The sequence below is a fragment of the Salmo salar genome, chromosome ssa16 (genome assembly GCF_905237065.1).
Source record: "Salmo salar chromosome ssa16, Ssal_v3.1, whole genome shotgun sequence".
Taxonomy (NCBI): Eukaryota; Metazoa; Chordata; class Actinopteri; order Salmoniformes; family Salmonidae; genus Salmo; species Salmo salar.
In genome coordinates, this window is record NC_059457.1 from 34869789 (window position 1) to 34896270 (window position 26482).

General features: G+C 43.7%; 1 protein-coding gene across 5 annotated transcripts; it reads right to left on the bottom strand.

The window, feature by feature from the left end:
- Positions 1 to 1569: 1569 nt before the first annotated feature.
- On the bottom strand, positions 1570 to 25888 carry chst6 (carbohydrate sulfotransferase 6). 5 transcript variants are annotated; one of them, XM_014148926.2, is made up of 3 exons: positions 25712 to 25888; positions 25492 to 25563; positions 1570 to 4522 (listed from the first exon to the last, which is right to left on the bottom strand). In XM_014148926.2, exon 3 carries the CDS (start codon positions 4499 to 4501, stop codon positions 3305 to 3307), a length of 1197 nt encoding a protein of 398 aa, XP_014004401.1. In that variant the 5' UTR covers positions 4502 to 4522; positions 25492 to 25563; positions 25712 to 25888; the 3' UTR covers positions 1570 to 3304. The 5 variants fall into 5 exon arrangements, with proteins under 5 accessions (XP_014004401.1, XP_014004400.1, XP_014004398.1 ...); XM_014148925.2 differs by having other exon boundaries at positions 1570 to 4525; XM_014148923.2 differs by lacking the exon at positions 25492 to 25563.
- Between the last annotated feature and the right edge of the window lie 594 nt (positions 25889 to 26482).

The window sequence follows — 26482 nt, forward strand, 5'->3', positions numbered from 1 at the left end:
ACTGCCAAAGGAAAAACCAACATGCATACTTCATAGGGTGTTGGGCCACCACAAGCCGCCAGAAGAGCTTCAATGCGCCTTGGCATAGATTCTAGTGTCTGGAACTCTATTGGAGGGATGTGATACCATTCTTCCATGAGACATTCCATCATTTGGTGTTTTGTTGATGGTGGTGGAAAACACTGTCTCAATCGCCGCTCCACAATCTCTCATAAGTGTTCAATTGGGTTGAGATCTGGTGACTGAGACACACACACACACACACACACACCCTTTAAACCCCCTATGCTCCTCTGAGACCCCTCTTTCAAACTCATTGAGATATCTTCTTCTAGCCATGTTAGCCAAAAGAATGGGAAACTGGGCTTTGTTTACATGACCCTAACTAAGCATGATGGATGTTAATTGCTTAATTAACGTAGGAACCACACCTGTGTGGAAGCCCCTGCTTTCAATATACTTCGCATCCTTCATTTATTCAAGTGTTTCCTTTATCTGTATCTACCATTTACCCGACAGCGTCTAAGAGCATGCGCCAATGAATGATCTCTGTTAGCAGAGGGAGCTGTTGTATCATGCATTCACACAAATATGCCTCACCTTTAAATGTGTCAGGTAGGTAGGTCTATACAAGGTCTCCAACAGGTCGAGCTCCAAACAATTCTGAAAGTGTTCCACCGCAAACGGTCATAAATAAATCTCCCAAGTATCAGACACCGCAGGCTCCCAGCAACTACAGTATCTAATCAACGTAACATTGACATTGTCCCACCCATGTTTAGCAAATAGTTTCCCCATAACCTTCTCAATTAAATGTTAACTGCAAAGTTGGCTTACCTAGCAGAAGTATATCATGAGTAATAAGTATATCGTTTGTTATTATTTGTTATTTGCTAAATTTGCCATGAAATGAGCAGCAGCAGTACAGAACCATTGCTAAACCGGCACATTAGATGGCACATTCCTCACTGGCTAGATGCGCAATTGAAGGATCAAATACGCAATTAAAGGGGAATTACACTAATTACACAAAATGTTTACTTCTGGTGTGATTTAAGCATTGACATGGAATCAGAACATATAATTTCGTTGTTTCTCTATGAGCATTTGTAATTTTGAGTGAAAAATAAAATCTAAAACCAGAAAAAATAAAACCGGGAAATCATAATATGGGAAAATATAAAACAGAATTTGGAAAAAATATAAAACATTTTATAGTTATAGTTGTTAATTAACCATCATTTTAGCTGGAATATTGACAGAAAACAGTGCATTACTTTCTCTTGTACACCAAGGACCCAGAGAAGAGTTGCAGGGGAGAGGAGAAGAGAAGAATGTGCCTATTTGAAAGCTAGAAAAAAAAATGTGTAGCTCGCAACATGTTTCATATTTTAAAAGTAGCTGTCATGCTAGAACAGGTTGGAGACCCCTGGTCTACTGTACCAGCAAATTAGCCTACGTCTTCATTTACAGTCAACATGCCTTCTGTCCAGCATACCACAACCAAACACCACCAAATCTATTTACAGCAAATAACAAAGAGTAAAATATGGGGCAAATAAGGACTAATTTAATAAAATGTAATATTTATTGCTAATAAATCAACAGGTCAAACAAAATCAATTCAGAAATCACCAGTACATCATAATCTCACCATAATCAAATAAAATCATCTGGTTATTATTAGATAATTACATTGGGAAAATTAAGATTATTCCATTAGCATTGCCTACAGTAAGCATTCTTACTGTCATTTGTACAAAACAAAGTATAACATAGCCAGATCTAGGTGAGAATGTCAAATCAAGTGGTGGCATCAGACCACTATCATTTTAACCAAATTCATTATTTTCTACACTAATGAATAACAACATAACTTACATAGCAGGGGATTTGTTCACATTATACTGGGAGCCATATTAAAGTGTGACGACTGCATGGATAGCAAACTTCATAGCAGACTCACCTAAAAGTACCAGTCACAATGTAAGTAGAAAGATATTTATTTAAAAAAATTTATTTAACCTTTATTTAGCTATATTTGAGGACATTCCACATTTAATTATGCCCTTCAGTTAAAATATGTCATTGATATTCAACACTATGGAAATGTAAATTAAACAAAGAGCAGGGTGCATAAACTTTTTAAAGACATAACAAAGTCATAACATTGCTTCATTTTTAACAATGCTGTGTCAAAACTGTTTTGTAGTGTAAGAATGCTGTGTTGTATGTAAAAGGTCACTCTATTCTTGATTAATGATCTTATGGCGTTAAACAAAGGCACTGACCAACACTCATTGCAAGGTTTCCCGGACACGGATTAAGTCTAATCCTGGACTAAACCGTGGAGTACCTGTTTATATAAAATTATATACACACTAACAAAACCCATAAATCCACTTTCATAGACCACCAAACCGATACAAACACACAGGCATTCACACACACAAACTGAGTTGCACCCTTTCTCACATGCACACTTGTAAATGTGTTTTCATCTGGTGCTTCAAACTACAATACATTCTGAGCATAACTGGTTGTGATTGAGAGAGAGGGTTTATCATCAGTCTTCACTGACGGCTACAGTACAGCAGCTCCTTCTCAAACCCTGGTCGGGAATAACATCATGCCACGGAGCTGGGCTTCATCTCTAGCTCCGGTATGTGTAGGTTGGAAATCAATGTGATTTAAGATATATCCCACTGCCTAACTCTTCCATTCCTTCCCCAAAGACTAACCATTATTTCAGTACTCTATAGAACATTACAACAATGACATAAAGATTAGGATCGAGAAAATAAAACAACATAACCATTAGTCTCTGTAAACATAAACCAAAGCAGATCTATATCTCGTTGACATGCATTAACCCTGGAGTCCCCAATTACATTCAGCCTTGGGCTGATTTTTCCTTGAGCGGATGGTCAGGGGGGCCGGAATAACTGATCGCAAGAATCCCAAACAGATATAGTATTTGACAAAAACAGAATCATTTCAAACCTTGATTACACTGGGATACGATCACATATGCCTCTCTATTTATTAGTGGAAATACTTGGGAATTTCCGAAATTAAAATCACTTTGAGCTGATTTCCTGGTGATTTGACAATATTTTATGTCCCGTGAATCACCTATTGGGGAACTTTGCATTAACCCCTAACCAATACTGGCCTCCAGCTCTTTTTCCAGTTCCATTTTCCCTTAGGGGATGGATATTGACACCCTCCTGATGGTGAATAGTTGCATTGTTCTCATTCCCACAAATAGATTTCAGTGGGATTTGGTCTCTGAAAATATTATCTACTCATTGTTCGTATTGTCAGTTTTGGAAGGGAGCCAGCTGAAGTGATATCGTTCACGGGGAGTCAGAAGGTCCACGTCAAGTTTCTTCTGTTCTTTCTCACTGTCAACAGTCCTATACCCCAGCAAAGACATGGCGCCCTTACACACCTCCTGGATGTTCCTTACCTTGTCATGGGGCAAAGTAGTACGCCAAGCCTGAGAGACGTCTGCTGCGTTGCGGGAGGTGATTTGGAAGGCCTCCTTCTTGGTGCCCTTGCCCTTACCGTGGGTGACCTTATAGATCCACTCCTGTAGCGACTGTGTCATCTCCAGCCCCACAAACTGATACATACTGTCGATCTCTGTCAAGGGGTCTCTCACCATGTCCTCGTAGCGTACCATCTTGTAACGTCCACGTAGGAAGTCTGGAGGTTTGAGCATGGCCCTCTCGTGGATGCGGATGTGGCTGCGGCATATCTCCTGCATGACGCGGTACTGTGTGTCATCCACCTTGGTGTTGCCTTGCTCCAGAACCAGGGCATTGTCCTTCACTAGGGCTTTGGCTGACTGCTCCCTGGAGCGCGCCACGGCCCGCGGGTCTCTCACCAGGTGGATGATACGTAGGTCCAGAGTGGGGTCCTGCAGGAGAGGGTACAGGGAGTCCAGCTCAAAGAAGCGCACCTCTTTGAGCACCACATGGCTGTAGGTCCGACAGGCCTCTTCTGCCCCCTGCAGGCCAGGCCTGTCACACTTCCGCTTGCACTCTGTCTCGTTGCTGAAGAGGTGGCGGGGTGTGAGCTGGCAGGCAGGGGGAGAGCACAGGGCACGGCTGTGGCTCCACATAAAGAGGGCTGACATGTTGTGCTGGGCCGGAGTGTAGGCATCCATGACAGACATGTCACACTGGAAGACGCTGCGCATCAGGTCTCTCACCGCCATGCGCAGTGCCCGGGCTCCAGGCATCTGCAGAGTGGTCCACACATGCCACGATGGCTCCATCAGGTAGAAGACAGATGGGTGCTGGCTGAACACCTGGCCCAGGAAGGAGGATCCAGACCGCCATGAGGACAGCAGGAGCACGTGGACCTTGCCCTGGGAAGGAGGGCTACCACAAGGGAGGACCTGGACATACCATCCAAACAGTAGCACCACGGCCACTCCCTGCAGAAGCAGCAGGAAAACCACGGTCGGTGGCGTCAGTCTGAAGCGTGGCATGCCGGAGACTCTCTGTGTGAGCTGCTGGGAATTTATAGGAGGGTGGGAGGGCGCAAGAGAGAGAGAGAGAGAGAGAGAGAGAGAGGCAGAGAGAGAGAGAGAGAAAGGGCAGGGAGAGAATAAGGAGAGGCATATTAAGAGTTTCATTCCAAAATGCTATGTATACACATCTTCAGAAATATTGGTAAATTTGTTTTTATTGTTAAAAACAAATATGAAAGAAATGCGTGTTTTTCGCTAATCATGGCATAGAGTTGTTTAATGACAGACATATTTGTTTAAAATCTATCACTTGATGGTTTCATTTCAGAGAGACAAATAATCATGTTTTTTTATCTGCTCATCGAGAAATAAGTTGTACTGCTACGTTTTATACAGTGAAACAAATAATGTAACAAAAAATTACATTTTTTATAAAGGAATGTACAAATGAAACATTTGTGACATCAATATTTAAAAAAAACGTTTTTAATTCAATAAACTAATATGAGAACTGTATGTAAAACATTTAAAACATTTCAGTCTTTTAGCAGATTCTCTTCTCCAGATTGACTTACAGTAAGTGCATTTATCTTAAGACAGTGGTTCCCAACCGGATAATTGCGATCGACTGGTCGATCTTCAAGGTATTCCTAGTCGCTCACCAAACATTTCTGTTGAAAAGCCAACGATAAAGCCATGCGCTGCTTTTTAAAATTTGTATTCATCTTTCGCTGTTGGTAGTAAGTGCACTTGATTCAGAAGTCCTGCATGCCAGTTAGTCAGGGTTCCCATTTTGAACCATTTAATTTGTCTGGAGGTACAAACTCTGCCTACCCGGTGGAACTTAATAGATAAATCAAGTGTACCTACTGCGCTGGCCAATCGGAAAGCTCAAATGACCGTTCCTACATTGCCAGTGTACCACAACCCCGCAGCAAAATTTGATACTAGCCTACTAGCCTTTATTTTTGAAATGTATTTTGTAATTTTATTTTTACCCCCAATTTCGTGATATCATATTGGTAGTTACAGTCTTGTCCCAACACTGCAACTCCCGTATGGACTCGGGAGAGGTGAAGGTCGAGAGTCATGCGTCCCCCGAAACACGACCCCACCAAGCTGCACTGCTTCTTGACACACTGCTCACTTAACCCGGAAGCCAGCTGCACCAAATGTGTCGGTGGAATCATGTACAGCTGGCTACCGAAGTCAGCGTGCATGTGCCCTGCCTGCCACAAGGTGTCGCTGGAGCACGATGGGACAAGGACATCCAAGCCAGCCAAACCCTCCCTTAACCCGGACAATGCTGGGACATTTGTGCACTGCCTCAATTGTGCACCGTCTCCCGGTCGTGGCCGGCTGCGACACAGCCCGGGATCGAACCCAGGTCTGTAGTGACGCCTCTAGCACTGCGATGACCAGAGACACACTGTTAAAGAATACAGCAAAGAGCATAGAAGTAGGGATGCTGAAAAATCAGAATTAAAAGAATAAATTTTAAAAATGCTTTTTAGAAGAAAAAAAATGGGAGTTCATGTTTAAGTTTCTTTTCAGCACTGTCAACACTTTTACAAAATGTGCTTCTCCCTTCTTCCACTTGTGCTGCAGCTGCAATGAATGAGTAGCCAAATGTGTTGATAGGCCTGAGTTTTTGTTTTTATTATTAGCAACACGTTTGTGTATATTTTCAAATAACGGAATATTTCACTTTCTCTGGTCATGGAAACAACATGAATTTGTGCATGAGGCAGAAATAATGCGAAGCGACTAGAGTTTCACCATCAGGTGGAAGACTGTCCCCTTTCTCTGGTCAGGGGTGTATTTATTCAGACTATACTGTTGCTAAACAAAGTGGGATTAAAATTGATTTAGTTGTAATTTTTTTTGTCATTGATCTACACAAAATACTCCATAGTGAGAATACAATTCTACAAATAAAAATGCATTACTAAAATATAGTTGTCGCAAAAGTAAAATTTAGCTTAACAAATCACATAAATTACATGGACAAAGTTTGTGGTCATATGCACATCCTAAGGTGCTGGGCTAATAAAGAATACCTGTAAAGAACAGGAAGGTCTGCAATTCACCGCTTTATTGATGATGTTTCGATCCGAACCAGATTTTCATAAGGTCAAACAGATTGAGTGGTCACATCCAAAATGTACACATTTCTCCTCACATGACCATTACGCACATGACGCATGGTAGGTGTGGAAACAATTCAATTCACTTTTGCGCATAGTCCATCATAATTAATCACAAAAGCATTATATACATTTATACAACGGGTGAGTCTAATCCTGAATGCTGATTGGTTAAAACCGCATTCCAGTCAGTGTCTATTCCACAAGTTACCACCGGCTAAATCTATGACTTTAAAATTCCTATTTACTCTGTTCAATCTGAATACGCAATCCACTGTCATCAGCACAGCCAGGCAATATTTTACTTGATCGACACTATTAAAAACATCTAAACAATATCCCACCTTCCTTTTAGACTAACATTTAGTTTTCAACAGCGGAGATTTGTATAAACCTTGCGGTCTGTCTCTCCGACATTTGCAACATTGTTTCAATATTCCAATTCGATCTCCAGCCATCCCATAGTAATGAACGTGTCGGGAATCGGGACGAAACAGACAGGCAGGCAGCATTTCTCAGCTAGTCGAAATCATGAATCACCTGGCATAATTTTTTATAGATGTATACAAAGAAAAGTAAATTGAAAAAAGTTCAAACGAAACGAAATGCAGGTAGTTTGTAGTCTTTCCAGCTTCAGTTTGAAGTGATTGCGTTAGCTGTGTTGTTGGATAGCTCCTCTGAACAACAGTGTCCTGATGGATATATCCAAATAAATGTCACTAGAAAACAGCTTAAACAAATGCAGCTACAGTTGTTATTTTCGCTGCACTGTTTGACGTGACTGTAAATTAGCCATAGTTGACTAGCTAGCAAGAAAGGTATAAGAACGTTGCCTTTCGAGAAAGCAATGGAACATTTAGAGCGAACGAGTGGGTTTCGTCCATAGATACAGAACAAAAAGACAATTACTGAGTCGCTTCTCTGGAAACCAAACTGATAGAACGAACGACCAGCTGGCCAGCCGGCGTGGGTAGCAACCCGAGATTTGTGTCGGGACTATATCTTGTGGAAGGATGAAATAGTATGAATAAATTCATCAAAATAACATTTTTAATAAAAATCATTATTTTAATATGTTGGTAACCCATTGTATAAAAGTGATAATGCCCTCGAAGCCTGTGTTTGGAGGATATATTGGCACGATTTCCACAAACACGGCTTCTCTGGCATTATCACTTAAACAAAATCAGGCCGAGTTAAAACCTACAGTAGGCAACATAAAAAAAAGATTACATTAGAAACTGTTGGAATACCCGCCCATTACGCGCAGGCCGTAGATATAATTACAGTAACCTATTACAAGAACTACTTGTGTTCCTCTAATAATTTCATATCAATATATACAAAATGAACAAGTGGAGACCTGGATGACAAGACAAATCAATGTGACATTCAGTACCAGTCAAAAGTTTGGACACCCCTACTCATTCAAGAGTTTCTTTACTTTTACTATTTTCTACATTGTAGAATAATAGTGAAAACATCAAAACTATGAAATAACATATCAAATACATTTTATATTTGAGATTCTTCAAAGTAGCCACCCTTTGCCTTGACAGCTTTGCACACTATTGGCATTCTCTCAACCAGCTTCATGAGGTAGTCACCTGGAATGCATATCAAATAATATATATATTTTTTTTTTTACTGTGTTAACCCTTCACGTGGACTGGTGGTGTGTGCTTGTATATGTAAACCCTGCCTTACCATGATCATGGCGCCGAAACCGCCACACACCCCTACCTTGTCACAACTGATTGGCTCAAACGCATTAAGAAGGAAAGAAATACAATAAATTAACTTTTAACAGTTCATTTATGGAATTTCTTTCCTTCTTAACTTCTATGGGCTAGGTGGGACGCTAGCGGGATACAGCCAGTGAAATATCAGGGCGGCATATTCAAAAACAACAAAATGTCATAATTCAACTTTCTATTTTACTCCCTTTTAAAGATACACTTCTCCTTGATGTAACCACATTGTCCGATTTCAAAAAGGCTTTACAGCGAAAGCAAAACATTAGATTATGTTAGGAGAGTACATAGACAAAAATAATCACACAGCCATTTTCCAAGCAAGGACATGTGTCAATAAAACCCAAAACACAGCTAAATGAAGCACTAACCTTTGACGATCTTCATCAGATGACACTCCTAGGACATTATGTTACACAATACATGTATGTTTTGTTCGATAAAGTTCAGATTTATATCCAAAAACAGCATTTTACATTGGCGAGTGATGTTCAGAAAATGTATTCCCACCAAAACGTCCAGTGAATGTGCACATCAATTTACAAAAATACTCATCATAAACGTTGACAAAATATATAACAATTATTTAAAGAATTATAGATGGACTGCTCCTGGATGCAACCGCTGTGTCAGATTTTAAAATAGCTTTACGGAGGAAGCACATTTTTCAATATTCTGAGTACATAGCTCAGCCATCACGGTGAGCTATTCAGACACCCGCCAAGTTCGTCGCAAACTAAACTCAGAATTAGTATTAGAAATATTCTCTTACCTTTGCTGATCTTCGTCAGAATGCACTCCCAGGACTGCTACTTCCACAAGAAATGTTGTTTTTGTTCGAAATAATCCATATTTATGTACAAATACCTCCGTTTTGTTCGTGCGTACAGATCACTTATCCAAAGGCATAACGCGCGAGCGCGGAACAAGAGACGAAAAGTCAAAATGTTCCATTACCGTACTTAGAAGCATGTCAAACGCAGTTTAAAATCAATCTTTATGGTATTTTTAACGTAAAATTGCGATAAAATTCCAACCGGACAATAGCATATTCATTCAAGAAGAAAAAGAAGGAACGGCGTGCTCTGACCGCGCATATCCAATCCATTTGTTGCCAGGCAGACCACTCAGTAACTGAGCTCCTATACTCTGCCCAGAGACAGGAGAAGGCTCAAACCACTTTCTGAAGGCTTGGGACAGCCAATGGAAGCCTTGGAAGTGCAATGTCACCCCACAGACACTGTAGCTTCGATAGAGAATCAAAAGAAGAACTACAATTCTCATACTTTCCACTTCCTGCTTGAATTTATCTCAGGTTTTTGCCTGCCATATGAGTTCTGTTATACTCACAGACACCATTCAAACAGTTTTAGAAACTTCAGAGTGTGTTCTATCCAAATCTACTAATAATATGCATATTCTAGTTTCTGGGCCAGAGTAGTAACCTGTTTAAATTGGGTACATTTTTCATCCGGCCGTGAAAATACTGCCCCCTAGCTCAGACAGGTTAATGAGTTTGAGCCCCCCAAAATAAAAAATAAATTAAAAAAAGATCAGGTACCGGCAGCGTTCCTGATACACAAAACTCAAACAAAGTAAATACGTCGTCATCAGTGGATAGTCCTCCAGTCTTGGTCTTTGGGGTTCACTCCATGTTGAAATCTTCAGTTCCTTTATTCTGGTAAACGTGTTCTCTCATGTCTTCAATGTGTTCTATGGCCGTGTTGTGGGGGCTGGGCTGTTGTTCCCAGTTCTCCTTCATCACATCTAACAATCCCCTGGGCCTGTGGGAAAACAATAGCTCAAATGGGGAAAAACCAGTGGATGCCTGGGGTACCTCACTTATGGCAAACATCAAAAATGGCAACAGCTGGTCCCAGTTTTGCCCATCCCACTCAATGGTCCGTCTGAGCATGGATTTCAGGGTTCTATTGAATCTCTCGACTAGGCCGTCGGTCTGGGGGTGATATACAGATGTGCGCAAGTGTTTGATTTGAAGCAATTTACATAAATCTTTCATCACCTTGGACATGAACACCATACCTTGGTCTGTCAGGATCTCTCAGGGTAAACCTACCCTGGAAAACATCTGTAGCAGCTCTCTGGCGATGCTCTTGGTGTTGGCACTATGCAGGGGATAGCCTCGGGATACCTGGTGGCATAATCAACTGTGACCAGTATATGTTGAAACCCTTTTGCCGACCGTGGTAAGGGTCCAATTAAATCTATAGCAATTATATCCAATGGCGTATCTATCACTGGCAATGGGATTAAAGGATTTAGTAAATCCGGGAGGGGGAGGTTCTCTGACAATCAGGACACCCCTGGCAATACCTTACCATATCCGCATACACCCCCGGCTAGAAGAAACGTTGCAACACCCGTTCTTGTGTTTTCCCTATCTGTAAATGTCCTCCCAACAAAGTGGCTATGGGCCAGGTTCAGCACTGTACGCCAAAACGGGGTAGGAACCAACAGCCGCTCCACGGTGACGTCATGGGACTTTGTGTACTGGTATATAAGAGATGGTTTCTCATTGAAAAATGGGGAAAGGTGAGGACATGAGCAGGATTTATAGGTACCCCATCGATTACCTTGACATTCTGTCTGGCGTTCTGTAGTGTGGGGTTTTCCAGCTGAGCAGTACCAAACCTTCCCCTATACTGTGTTAACTCAGGAGGGAACATGTCATTGGCATCAGAATTCCCAAGCCTGCGCTTCCTGTTCCTTCCCTCCCACCATTTCTGGCCCATTTATCCCCACTGGGTTACCTGCCTCTTTGTCATTTCCTTCCCCTTCTTCTCCCAGGAGAACTCGGGTGTCGGCTACGGAAGTCAGCAAGTAAGTAGCAACTTGCTAATTTTCTTTTCATAGGCCAGGGAGATGTTTGGTAGCGGTTTCATTTTCTTTTCACTGGAAAATGTGAAGGATGCCTGGCATGCCCTATTACTGGCACAGCCAGCTCCTTTGTCCTGGAGTCCGTTCCACAATTCTTGAAATATGGACAGTCGCAATCCAGTAGCACGGGGTATGGTAGGTTCTCAACCAACCCTAGGTTACTTCGGAACTGCCCTCTGGTGGTGTTAATCTCTAAATCTGCGGTTGGGTAAGTTTTGGTGTCCCCGTGTACACAGGTGATGTCCATGGTTGGAGTGGTAGTTCTCTGCGGCTGGGTTAATAGTGAAGGCATGATGAGGGAGACCAAGCTCCGGGAGTCTAGAAGAGCATCAACTTCCTTCCCTTGGACCTGTACCTGACTGAGGTGTGGTGGGTGGCGGAGGGCTTGGACATGGGCAGCATGACATGGCAATGGTGTAGATTGGAAATGTCAACCTGCATGGGTTCCTCCTTCTTGGGACGGTTCCATGCGATGTGTCCAATTTCACCACAGCAATAGCACTCTCGGATGTCAGTATCCACCCCTCTATTACTTGTCTTTGCTTCATGTTGGAAAACACGCCCAAGTTTCCCATCCCCTCTTTGGATTTTCCCTTTCCAAACCCGGGGAGTCTGCAGTTGAGATGTCTTCCTTCCTCCTTTGAGGCCTTCCTTTCCGGGGGGGTTCTGTCCAGCCGACTGGGTTTGAGCAGTTCTTCAGTTGCTCGACATCTCTCAACAAGGTCCACCACTCCGTCCGCTGTGGTGGGACTGCACAGGCTGACAACCTTTAACTCGTAAGGTAAGGCAGGGATGTAGTGGTCAATCACTATTCTTTCCATGATGTCCCCAGTACTGAGGGTTGCGGGCTGTAGCCATTTTTTTGCCAGGTGGACCAGGTCAAACATTAAAAGCGCAGCCACAAGGTTTCTCTGATCAATAGTCCTGATATTACTCCTGTGTTCTCCTATTCTGCTATGCGTTGTAAGAGCTTGTTTCATTTCTCCTACATAGCATAAACCAGAAATACATTTGATAAGGTATACCACATTTTTTATAGAACACTTGATGAAACCCTGAATCTGAATGGCCTTGTCCGTAATGAGGTGATTGAACATTGTGCTGTGATAGCTGTGCTGTGATGCTGTGACAGCCATGCTGGTTAAGCGTATTGGGGTGATTGAACATTTGTTCATAAAGTTACACTGGGTACATCTGTCACATCTGTAATTACCGTCCGACACATTGTCTAGGAAGGTGCTACATGGTAGCCGTGGAATATCAGACCTCACCACCATTTAACTGATGTTGGGGCCGCGTCTGAAGACTACCTGCTTGGTTTATTTACAAGTATTTTCCAGTATGGGTCAGTGCTCAATATGTGCCAGTGTTTTTTTAATGATGTGGTCGAACTGTTTGCCTAGTGGGGAGTATTGAAAAAAGCATTGGACTCGTTGGTCAGGGGGGCAGGGTGGTTTGAGAGTGAAGCTGTCATCCTGGGTCATATTTCTGTAACGGACCCGTGCAGCCAATCCTCTGGTTAACCCCACTGTCTAAAGCGCTCATCCAGACAGTGAGATTTTTTGTCATAGTCACTGTGTTCTACAGATCCTGTGTATGTGAATGTATTGGCTGATAGGGAGGCTCTTTTTCAGGGTTGAAGCTATCTCCGCATAACAGGGAATTCTCATTCGTTGGCTTCCTGTATAGGTCCGTGCTAAAGCAACACCTCCCTCTTAACCTCTTACATCTAGACGTTCCGCTAGCGGAACACCTGCTCCAATATCCAATGATAGGCGTGGCGCGAATTACAAATTCCTCAAAAATACAAAAACTTCAATTTTTCAAACATATGACTATTTCACAGCATTTTAAAGACAAGACTCTCCACACTGTCCGATTTCAAAAAGGCTTTACAGCGAAAGCAAAACATTAGATTATGTCAGCAGAGTACCAAGCCAGAAATAATCAGACACCCATTTTTCAAGCTAGCATATAATGTCACAAAAACCCAGAAGACAGCTAAATGCAGCACTAACAATTGATGATCTTCGTCAGATGACACACCTAGGACATTATGTTATACAATACATGCATGTTTTGTTCAATCAAGTTCATATTTATATCAAAAAACAGCTTTTTACATTAGCATGTGACGTTCAGAACTAGCATACCCCCCGCAAACTTCCGGGGAATTTGCTAACAATTTACTAAATTACTCACGATAAACGTTCACAAAAAGCATAACAATTATTTTAAGAATTATAGATACAGAACTCCTCTATGCACTCGATATGTCCATTTTGCAATATTCTAAGTACATAGCCCAGCCATCATGGGCTAGCTATTTAGACACCCGGCAAGTTTAGCACTCACCAATATCAGATTTACTATTATAAAAGTTTGATTACCTTTTGTTGTCTTCGTCAGAATGCACTCCCAGGACTGCTACTTCAATAACAAATGTTGGTTTGGTCCAAAATAATCCATCGTTATATCCGAATAGCGGCGTTTTGTTCGTGCGTCCCAGACACTATCCGAAATGGTAAATCAGGGTCGTGCGCATGGCGCAATTCGTGACAAAAAAATTCTAAATATTCCATTACCGTACTTCGAAGCATGTCAACCGCTGTTTAAAATCAATTTTTATGCAATTTATCTCGTAAAAAGCGATAATATTCCGACCGGGAATCTCCTTTTCGGCAAACAGAGGAAAAATCACAAAGACGGGGGCAGCCAGGGCACGCGCCTAAGCCCACAGTCCCTTGATCGGCCACTTGAGAAAGGCGATAATGTGTTTCAGCCTGGGGCTGGGATGACGACATTCTGTTTTTTCACGGGCTCTGAGCGCCTATGGAAGACGTAGGAAGTGTCACGTTAGAGCAGAGATCCTTTGTAAAAGATAGAGATGGCAAAGAAGTTCAAGAAATGGTCAGACAGGCCACTTCCTGTAAAGGAATCTCTCAGGTTTTGACCTGCCATTTGAGTTCTGTTATACTCACAGACACCATTCAAACAGTTTTAGAAACTTTGGAGTGTTTTCTATCCAAAGCCAATAATTATATGCATATTCTAGTTACTGGGCAGGAGTAGTAACCAGATTAAATTGGGTAAGTTTTTTATCCAGCCGTGAAAATACTGCCCCCTAGCCATAACAGGTTATTAATCAAAATGTCCATAAAACTTGTTCCATGCACATCAAAGGTGAGAGTGCATTTCAGATGTTCTCTGCTTGTATTGATGAAGGACTGAAATGTATGAAGTTCCTGTGCTGTGTCATGGAATGGAAGGAATATGTCATCAATGAATACTGGCGTAGCACTCACCCCCGCAAGGCGATGGGTGAGTGCTACGAGCCCTCCAAAAGTGGATCGGCGATGGCTAGAAAGCCGGTGACGTCGACCGCCGAACACCGCCCGAACAAGGAGAGGGACCGACTTCGGCGGAAGTCGTGACAGTACCCCCCCTCTTGACGCGTGGCTCCAGCAGCACTCCGACACCAACCTCGGGGACGACCCGGAGGACGAGGCGCAGGGCGATCCAGATGGAGACAGCATCGAAGGGTCCAATACGTCCTCCACCGGCACCCAGCATCTCTCCTCCGGACCGTACCCCTCCCACTCCACGAGGTACTGAAGACCCCTTGCCCGACGCCTTGAGTCCAGTATGGCTCGAACTGCATACGCCAGAGGGGGCGGAGGAACCTCCCGTACCTCAGACTCCTGGAGTGGACCAGCCAACGCCGGCCTGAGGGGAGACACATAGAACGAGGGGTTAATACGGTAATCTGGGGGAAGCTGTAACTTGCAGCAAATCTCGTTCAGTCTCCTCAGGACTTTAAATGGTCCCCCAGCTTCCGGCAGGGCAGGCGGAGGTGCAGGTTTCGGTTCGAGAGCCAGTCCCGGTCCCCCGGTACGAACACCGGGGCCTCACTGCGGTGGCGGTCTGCGCTCACTTTCTGACACCTCACAGCCCGCTGTTAGTGCACATGAGCTCCTCCGAGCGCCTAAACCAGTCATCCACCGCAGGAACCTCGATCTGGCTCTGATGCCACGGCGCCAGAACCGGCTGGTACCCCAGTACGCACTGGAAGGGGGAGAGATTAGTAGAGGAGTGGCGGAGCGAGTTCTGGGCCATCTCTGCCCAGGGTATGAACGCCGCCCACACCCCCGGCCGGTCCTGGCAATACGACCGCAGAAACCTACCCACATCCTGGTTCACTCTCTCCACCTGCCCGTAACTCTTGGGGTGAAAACCCGAGGTAAGGCTGACCGAGACCCCAAGACGTTCCATGAACGCCCTCCAGACCCTTGACGTGAACTGGGGACCTCGATCAGATACCATGTCCTCAGGCACCCCGTAGTGCCGGAAGACGTGTGTAAACAAGGCCTCCGCAGTCTGTAGGGCCGTAGGGAGACCGGGCAAAGGGAGGAGACGACAGGACTTAGAAAACCGATCCACAACGACCAGGATCGGGGTGTTACCCTGTGATGGAGGAATATCTGTTAGGAAATCCACCGACAGGTGCGACCACAGCCGTTGTGGAACGGGTAAGGGTTGTAACTTCCCTCTGGGCAAGTGCCTAGGAGCCTTGCACTGGGCGCACACCGAGCAGGAGGAGACATAAACCCTCACGTCCTTAGCTAAAGTGGACCACCAGTACTTCCCACTAAGACAGCGCACTGTCCGACCGATGCCCGGATGACCAGAGGAGGGTGACATATGGGCCCAATAGATCAAACGGTCGCGGACAGCAGATGGAACGTACAGACGCCCAGCTGGACATTGGGGGGGGAGTAGGCTCTGTACGTAACGCCCCCGCTCAATGTCCACGTCCAGCTCCCACACTACCGGTGCCACCAGGCAAGAGGCCGAGAGTATGGGAGTGGGATCCATGGGCCGCTCCTCTGTGTCATACATTCGGGACAGTGCGTCTGCCTTAGCATTCTGGGAACCTGGTCTGTAGGACAGGGTGAAGACAAAACGGGTAAAGAACATGGCCCACCTTGCCTGGCAAGGGTTCAGTCTCCTCGCCGCCCAGATGTACTCCAGATTGCGGTGGTCGGTCCAGATGAGAAAAGGGTGTTTAGCCCCCTCAAGCCAATGGCTCCACGCCTTCAAGGCCTTGATGACAGCCAACAACTCCCGGTCCCCCACGTCATAGTTTCGCTCCGCCGGGCCGAGCCTCTTCGAAAAGAAGGCACAGGGGCGGAGCTTTGGTGGCGTACCCGAGCGCTGAGAGAGCACGGCTCCTATCCCAGCCTCGGACGCGTCCACCTCCACTCTCCATCTCCACCCCTGAAGTGGAAATGCAGTAACCTAGGAAGGAGACGGACTGTTGAAAAAACAGGCATTTCTTAGCCTTGACGTACAGGGCATGCTCCAACAGTCAACCAATCACCTTGCGCACCATGGACACATGCTCGGCGCGTGTAGCGGAGTATATCAGAATGACGTCGATATACACCACTACACCCTGCACGTGCAGGACCCGGAAAATCTCGTCTACAAAGGCCTGGAAGACCCATACGGCATGACGAGGTACTCATAGTGCCCTGAGGTGGTACTAAATGCCGTCTTCCACTCGTCCCCCTCCCGGATACGCACCAGGTTGTAAGCACTCCTGAGATCCAATTTTAGGAAGAAGCGCACCCCGTGCTGGCGATGAGAGGCAGCGGGTAACTGTACCTCACAGTGATTTGGTTGATGCCTCGATAGTCAATACACGGGCGCAGACCTCCATCCTTCTTTTTCTAAAAAAAATAATCTTGAGGAGGCAGGTGAAGTGGAGGGCCGAATGTACCCCTGCCCCAGAGATTCGGAGACATATGTTTCCATAGCCGCCGTCTCCTCTTGCGGCAGGGGATACACGTGACTCCTAGGAAGTGCTGCATCTACCAGGAGATTTATCGCACAATCCCCCAGTCGATGGGGTGGTAATTGAGCCAAATCGGCATATTCAGAGGGGATGCACACGGTGGAGACCTGGTCTGGACTTTCCACCGTAGTAGCACTGACGGAAACCCCTAAACACCTCCCGGAGCACTTTCGTGACCACCCTGTGAGAGCCCTCTGTTGCCACGAAATAGTGGGGACATGACAGGCCAACCAGGGTAGGCCCAGCACTACGGGAAACGCAGGAGAATCAATAAGGAAGAGACTGATTCTCTCCTTGTGACCCTCCTGCGTAACCATGCCCAGTGGAGCGGTGGCCTCCCTAATTACCCCTGACCCTAATGGTCGACTATCTAGGGTGCGCACAGGGAAAGGCATATCCACAGGAACAATGGGGATCCCTAAACTATGGGCAAATTATCTGTCAATAAAATTCCCAGCTGCGCCTGAATCTAGGAGCACCTTATGCTCGGAATGCGGGGAAAACTCAGGAAAATTAATAAACAAAAACATGTGAGCAACAGGGGGCTCTGGGTGAGCCTGGTACCGACTCACCTGGGGTGATACGAGAGTGCCCTGTCTGCTGCCTCGACACCTAGAGGAACCTCCCCAGCAACCTCCCCAGCTCCCCAGCACCGACCGGCAGTTCCTCCCATACGGCGTTGGCCCAATCCAGGGCTTTACCTGAGAGACAGGAGATGAGGGCGGACACGCTCTCACGGCCCGAAGGAGCCGGGTGCACAGTCGCCAGGTAAAGCTCCAGTTGGAGTAGGAAACCCTGACCACCCGCTGCCTTCCCATCGTACTCCCTCGGAAGGGAGAGCCGAATCCCACTGGAACCGGGTGAAGGAGGGGTGATCAGTGGTGTCCTTGGTGGTGCTGGTGGAGGCGCTGGAGGAACTCCTCTTCTCTCCCAGCGCTCCATCGTCTGTAGGACGCGATCCATGGCGGTGCCGAGATGTTGTAGCGTCGCCTTATGCTGCTGGATGCGCTCCTCAACCCCTAGTGCTGGGGTAACTGCTCCTGCTGACTCCATTTGAGGTGCGTGTTTCTGTCAGGCTGTGGGTAACTGGTGCATGGAATCAGGCGCAGGAGAGCAGAGATGAGTGTACAAGGTAATTTATTCCGCGAACAGCACCAGTATAAAACAAATACTAAAGGTGCGTGAAATTACCGGTCACTCGTAAATAACGGGCGTAATAACGAACCCGGCAAACAATACCAGCCAACAAGTAACGACCTGAACATTATATACAAACACGCACACAAACATGGGGGAAACAGAGGGTTAAATAATTAACATATAATTGGGGAATAGAAACCAGGTGTGTTGAAAACAAAGACAAAACAAATGGAAAATGAAAAGTGGATCGGCAATGGCTAGAAAGCCGGTGGCGTCGACCGCCGAACGCCCCCCGAACAAGGAGGGACTGACTTCGGTGGAAGTCGTGACAACATCAAAACTGTGAAGGACCTCGGCGTTAATCTGGACCTTGATCTCTCTACCCGAATAAATCACTATATAAACTTCAGTTAGTGCTAAACACGGCTGCTAGAATCTTGACTAGAACCCCAAAATGTTATCATATTACTCCAGTACTAGTCTCTATACACTGGCTTCCTGTTAAGGCTAGGGCTGATTTCAAGGTTTTACTGCTAACCTACAAAGCATTACATGGGCTTGCTCCTACCTATCTCTCCGATTTGGTCCTGCCGTACATACCTACACGTACGCTACGGTCACAAGACACAGGCCTCCTTATTGTCCCAGGAATTTCTAAGCAACCAGCTGGAGGCAGGGCTTTCTCCTATAGAGCTTAATTTTTATGGAATGGTCTGCCTATCCATGTGAGAGATGCAGACTTGGTCTTGACCTTTAAGTCTTTATTGAAGACTAATTTCTTCAGTAGGTTTCCCTGGTGGCTTATCCAATCGTTTGAGAATTTTTTGGTAAGGCATGGATAACGCTCGTGATTGGAATGTCTACTCTCATGAACTTATATTATTTTTGCGTAATGTCTCCACTTTCAACAAGAGCCTTCAATTTGTAGTTCATCTCATCGTTGAAGAGTGGTGTGGAGTCACATGACAGTTGCTGATAGAAACATTGTCAATAAAGCAGTGAATTGGGCGCATAAACAGCGTGCAGGCCTTCCTGTTCTTTACAAATAATAGGGGTTGACATTACTATGTCTTTTTCTGTCCCCCATACATACAACATTAGTAAGGTCCCTCAGGCAAGTATTGAATATCAAGCACAGATTCAACTACAAAGAACAGGGAGCTTTTTGAAACCTTTATAAAGAAGGGGAGTGATTGGTTGATGGGTAACAATAACAAATCAGACATTGAATAGCTTTTTAAGCATGGTCAAGTTAATCATTATGCTGTTGATGATGTATTAAACCACCCAGACACATCAAAGATACAGTCGTCCTTCTGGACTGAGCAGCTGGACAGGAAGGAAACTGCTCAGGGATGTCACCGTGAGGCCATTGGTGATTTTTAAAAGAGCTACAGAGTTCAATGGCTGTGAAGGGAGAAAACTGACGATGGATCAACAACATTGTAGTTACTCCACAATAATGACCTATGTAACAGAGTGAAAATAAGAATACAAATATTTAGAATAAAAATATTCCAAAACATGCATATGTATACAACAAGGCACTAAAGTATTACTGGGAAAAAAACACAGCAAAGGAAAAGATTTATGGGCTTAAATGCAAAACCTGCTTCAATCTGCTTTACCCACCAGACACTGGACAATAACCTACAACACAAGACCAAATCTACAATGGAGTTGCTTACCAAGAAGACAGTTAATGTTCCTGAGTGGCCAAGTTATAGTTTTGAGTTAAATCTGCTTGAAAATCTATGGCAAGACTTGAAAGATACTGACTAGAATAATGGGCAAATATTGCACAATCCAAGGGTGTAAAGGTCTTAGAGACGTACCCAAGAAGACTCACAGCTGTAATCGCTGCCAAATGTGTTTTTATCATGTATTGACTCAGGGGGGTGAATACTTATCTAATCAAGGTATATTAGTGTTTTATTTTTCATTAATTTCAAAATAAATGTTAGAATTTTTTCTTCCACTTTGACATTATGGTATTTTGTGTAGATCAATGACCAAAAAAAATTGCAATGAAATTAATTTCAATTCACTTTGTAATGCAACATGGGGGGTGGATACCCACTGTATAGCTAAGTCACTGGAGGAGAGCAGATGATTTGCAGTTTGTAAAACACAGCTGGGACACTACATTTTGTACAGGAATTGCATAATGCTTTTCATCTAAAATGAGAGCTGAAGTAGAGTCTGTTCTCTCTTTCTGTTTTGCACTGCAGTCTATTATTTGAAAGAGTTTCTCTCTGCTCAGAAGCATTGACAGCAGACAGTAGATGCCACTGTTGTCTATCTAACCAATGATTTAGCACAAGCCATCTTTCTTCTTAAGTTTTGCAACTGAACTTCACACATGCAGACAAAAGTTTTCAAAATGTTTTCAAAATTACAATCTTAAAGCATATCAAAACATGAACATGAGATAAAGACCATGAGATAAAGAACATGAGATAAAGTTTTATAACAATGAGACAACAATGAACAATTAACCATTTTGGAACATTGTAGGCTACCTACTGTAGGGAAAGAGCTGGAGGAGTTACAGTCGACTTAGACATCTATACAGTCGGAGGGATTCTCCTCGCCCGCTATAAGGGACGGGGAGAATCACATCATGCCCATGTGTGTATGTATGTGTGTGTGTGTGTGTGATGTTTTGGTGTATTTGTGTGTGTATGTATGTGTGTGTGTGTGTGTGTGTGTGTATGTATGTGTGTATGTGTGTGTGTTTGTGTGTGTATGTATGTGTGTATGTATATGTGTGTGTGTGTGTGTATGTATGTGTGTATGTGTGTGTGTGTGTGTGTATGTATGTGTGTATGTGTGATGTGTGTGTGTATGTATGTGTGTGTGTGTGTGTATGTATGTATGTATGTATGTGTGTGTGTATGTGTGTGTATGTATGTGTGTATGTGTGTGATGTTTGTGTGTGTGTATGTGTGTGTGTATGTATGCGTGTATGTGTGTGTGTGTGTGTGCGTGTGTGTGTGTGTGTGTGTGTGTGATGTTTGTGTGTATGTATGTGTGATGTTTGTGTGTATGTGTGTGTGTGTGTGTGTATGTGTGTGTGCATGTATGTGTGTGTGTGTGTGTGCGCGTGTGTGTATGTGTGTGTGTGTGTAAAAGACATTGAGGAAAACCGGTTGTATGATTTAGATATGCTGATCTGCACCTACCTCTGTAATGTAAGTATGTCGTTGAGTACAAGGTCTTCTCTGCATTACAAAAGGCCTCTTTCTTCTTTTTGTTTGTGATGGAAAAAGTACCCAATTGTCATAACTGAGCAATGACTGACATAACAGTACTGTCAAGTAAATATAACCTGTTCAATAAAGTTTTCCTGCATCATACTGGCCGCTTACTTGTTTTCTTTCCAAGCTTTGGATAAAAAAATGATTTGGTAGTGCCCTAAATGTAGCGTGCTGGATACATGATGTTAACATTTTCCAAGTACAGATCTCTGCAATGGCAGAGTATGTGGAGAACATTTTCATTGCTTGTGGAAATTTTCCTGGGTGCTCTGGTCTCTTAGGGAATGTGTAGTGCAGCACAGTTTTGTTACTGTAAACTAAATAGGAAGTAGTCTACTCTGTACAAATAGATGTTTTATTTATTTTTCAGATGAGTATTCTAGTTATGAAGACTGCAAGTCTGAAATGACTGCACCGAGCTGAGATAAAGTAACCAGTGATACTGGTTGGCAGGAACAAATCATGTGTGGTTACTTAATCATGTAAAACATTAACCAGAGTGAAATATGAGTAAAAGGTTAATAATTTCTGTTTGTGTGCAATAACTAACCCAACATGCAAACCTGTCACCTATGTAATGGTTGTACGGTCGTCTCAAATAAAACTGAAGGACCTCCGTGTTACTCTGGACCTTGATGTCTCATTTGACGAACATATCAAGAATATATTTTTTCCATCTTCGTAACATTGAAAGAAATCGGAAACTTTTTGTCCAAAAAGGATGCAGAAAAGCTAATCCATGCTTTTGTCACTTCTAGATTAGACTACTACAATGCTCTACTCTCCGGCTACCACTAAGTAAACTTCAGTTAGTGCTAAACACAGCTGCAAGAATCTTGACTAGCACTAGCCTCTCTACGCTGGCTTCCTGTTAAGGCTAGGGCTGATTTCAAGGTTTTACTGCTAAACTACAAAGCATTACATGGGCTTGCTCCTATCTATCTCTCCGATTTGGTAATGCCGTACATACCTACACGTACACTACGGTCACAAGACGCAGGCCTGCTTATTGTTCCTTATGGTTTCTAAGCAAACAGCTGGAGGCAGGGCTTTCTCCTATAGAGCTAAACTTTTATGGAATGGTCTGCCTATCCATGTGAGAGACGCAGACTCGGTCTCGACCTTTAAGTCTTTACTGAAGACTCATCTCTTCAGTATATCTTATGATTGAGTGTAGTCTGGCCCAGGGGTGCGAATGTGAACGGCAAGGCACTGGAGAGATGAACCGCCCTTGCTGTTTACTTGGAGGGCTCCACTGGGAGAGATTCTATGCCTCCGACCCTATTACGGGGGCTGAGTCACTGGCTTACTAGTGCTCCTCCATGCCGTCACTAGGAGGGGTGCGTCACTTTAGGGGGTTGAGTCACTGACGTGATTGTCCTGTCCGGTTTTGTGCCCCCTCGGGCTTGTGTGGTGGAGGAGATCTTTGAGGGCTATACTCAGCCTTGTCTCAGGGTAGTACGTTCGTGGTCTGTTGATGTCCCTTTAGTGTTGTGGGGGCTGCACTTTGGCAAAGTGGGTGTCTTATCTGGTGTCCTGTGTGAATTTAAGTACGCTCCCTCTAATTCTCTCTCTCTCCCCTATTGGAGGACCAGAGCCATAGGACCATGCCTAAGGACTAACTGGCCTGATGACTCCTACCTGTCCCCAGTTCACCTGTTCGTGCTGCTGCTCCAGTTTCAACAGTTCTGCCTGCGGCTATGGAACACTGACCTGCTCACCAGACGTGTTACCTAGTCCCAGACCTGCTGATTTCGACCCTCCCTTTCTACCGCACCTGCTGTCTCGACCTCTGAATAATCAGCTATGAAAAGCCAACTGATATTTACTCCTGAGGTGCTGACCTGTTGCACCCTCTACAACCACGGATTATTATTCGACCCTGCTGGTCATCTATGAACATTTGAACATCTTGAAGAACGATCTGGCCTTAATGGCCATGTACTCTTATCATCTCCACCCGGCACAGCCAGAAGAGGACTGGCCACCCCTCAGAGCCTGGATCCTCTCTAGGTTTCTTCCTAGGTTTCTGCCTTTCTAGTGAGTTTTTTCTAGCCACTGTGCTTCTACATCTGCATTGCTTGCTGTTTGGGGTTGAAGGTTGGGTTTCTGTATAGCACTGTGTGACATCTACTGATTTTGATTGATTGATTGATGTAATATATAGGCCTAGTGCCTAACACCTTGATCAGACTGACAGCGTCATTGTGTTTTGGTACACCAGAAGTACATTAATTTCCAATGGAACGCTGCATTAGCCTTGCAGCATTGCATTGCAGAGGCAGTTGCAGTGTGTTCTGTGTGGTGCATACGTATACATCAAATTGTATGAAATAGTAACAAAACGTAAATGTTTAACTTTTGTTGGACACATATCCAGGGATGTAGTGCTGCTGGAGTGCCTTTTTTCAATTTGAGAATACAAGGAGCTGGTAAAAATATTTCAGGAAAAAATATTCTGAAGTGTCCTGCAAGATCACATAATGATGAATGAGTATTTTACATAACAAAACCAAATATAATAGCATAGCATAGTCGGTCTATAACGTTACTGTTACACCAAAAACACCTAATTTCTGGTGAGATTTTAGGATGGTTAACTGAAGTTGAATAGGCACATTTATTTTGTCATGCGGCCATAACTCAACAGTGTGTGCCACTAGGCAGGATATGTTTTGATTAAAACAAAATAAATACAAGAAAGGCTAATAGTTTGTTAACACCATCGGCTCTAATTCACTGGTAAAATGTGAAGAATTATCATTCAGGATTGACAGTGATGATGGCCTATTTTGAAATTAGGTATGCCTAACTTGGTGATTGAGGGTTTTAAATATATAACATTTTCTTGAGACAATACGTGAGGGTATAGGCAGATGTTGCAATTGGAGGATGCATTTTTATGTATATTCCATTATAATATTCAACTGCTTCTCCAGTTTCAACTGTTCTGCCTGTGGCTATGGAACCCTGACCTGTTCACCGGACATACTACCTTATCCCGAACATACTATTTTCGACCCTCTCTATCTCTCTCTTTCTTTCCCTCTCTCTCTCTCTCTCTACCACACCTTTCCCTCACTCTCTCTCTATCTCTCTCTACCAGGTATGGTTACCTCTGAATGCTTGGCTATGAAAAGCCAACTGACATTTACTCCACTTTTGCACCCTCTACAACCACTGTGATTATTATTTGACCCTGCTGGTCATCTATGAACGTTTGAACATCTTGAAAAATACGATCTGGTCTTAATGCCCTGTACTTTTATAATCGCCACCAGGCACAGCTAGAAGAGGACTGGCCACCCCTCAAAGCATGGTTCCTCTCTAGGTTTCTTCATAGGTTCCTGCCTTTCTAGTGAGTTTTTCCTAGCCACTGTGCTTCTACATCTGCTTTGCTTGCTGTTTGGGGTTTTAGCCTGGGTTTCTGTATAAGCACTTTGTGACATCTGCTGATGTAAAAGGTGCTTTATAAATACATTTGATTTGATGGTACAAACTTTGATTGAGAAATTATGACTTAATTAAAAAAATATATTTGCGCTCCCGGCACCTAAAAAAAAAATAGCACTACACCACTGCACATATCTACTAAAAATGTTGGATTGCATAATGAAAAAAAGTTTGACTGTAGAATGTATTATGCAGCATTGATGCAATGACGCTGTCGGTCTGGTCGAGGCTATGTCTGTAAATGGGGCAAGGGGTACAGGTCCCAAAATCAATGGGCAAAGGCATGCTACACAGTTTCTTCATCGAACAGTTAAAATTAATGAAGAATAGTCGACATTTAGGACATATTAACATCATTTCTATGGAATATATATGCCTATATAATAATACATAACATACATAATAAAACATAATTATTCTTTAGATAGGCCTTGTATTAATTTTAGAACCGAATACATTTTTTTTAAAGTAATGTGCTGAAATTGAATGGAACACTCACCTACATTAGCCTAAATTAAGCCGTCTGTAGGGGTGCAATCCGTAGCTTCGGACTATCCAATATCATACAGAACTACATACCAGACAACAGTAGACAAACACTGTTACCAACAGCGATCAGTTAACCGTGTCCCACAGATACATAAAACAATGTCGTTAAAAAAAAAAAAATTGGCGGAGCTGGTCAGTCCCAGTTGTTAGTTTTAGCTGGAATACTTTACCTTCTCCGCTGTGTTGCTGGGCGACGAGACCGCAATGAGTGAGGAGAGCTCTGAAACTAACTGTTATATTACATTCACGGTCTTTAGGCGAACATCCACTGTCTTCAGAGTGTTAGTTTGCCTAGCCTACAAAGAGTTTTGAAACGTGGCCATGAGAGCTGCGCCTGGCAGTGCAGACTGGTCTCATAGACTAGACGTAACATAGTAAACGTAAATCCGGGATACAGCCAAGTGTATGGTGTGTTACGTTTGGTATGGTTACATAAGACAGAAGGTTACTTAAAAATAGGGTGGTTGGTCAAAGTAGATGGGTGGGCGTATAATGTAAACATCTAGCAGGCCAAAGTTTGTGTGTTCAAATCTCATCATGGACAACTTTAGCATTTATGCTACTTTGCAATTACTTAGCATGTTAGCCCTAACCCTAACCCTTTTAGCTAACCCTTCCCCTAACCCTTTTAGCTAACCCCTCCCCTAACTTTAACCTAACTCCTAACCTTAACCACTAGCAACCAAGCTAACGTTAGGAACAACAAATTGGAATTCGTAATATAGCATACGTTTTGCAAATTCATAAAATATTAAACATTTAGCAAATTTGTAACATATGGTACGAATTGCAATTCGTACCCTATCATATGAATTGTAATTCCTAACATATCATACAAAATGGATGATGGATGTTCACAAATTAATACATACCATATGAACCATAACATATAATGCAAAAAACAAAAGTCCTTTGAAACCTGAAGTAAATTTGATGCTATG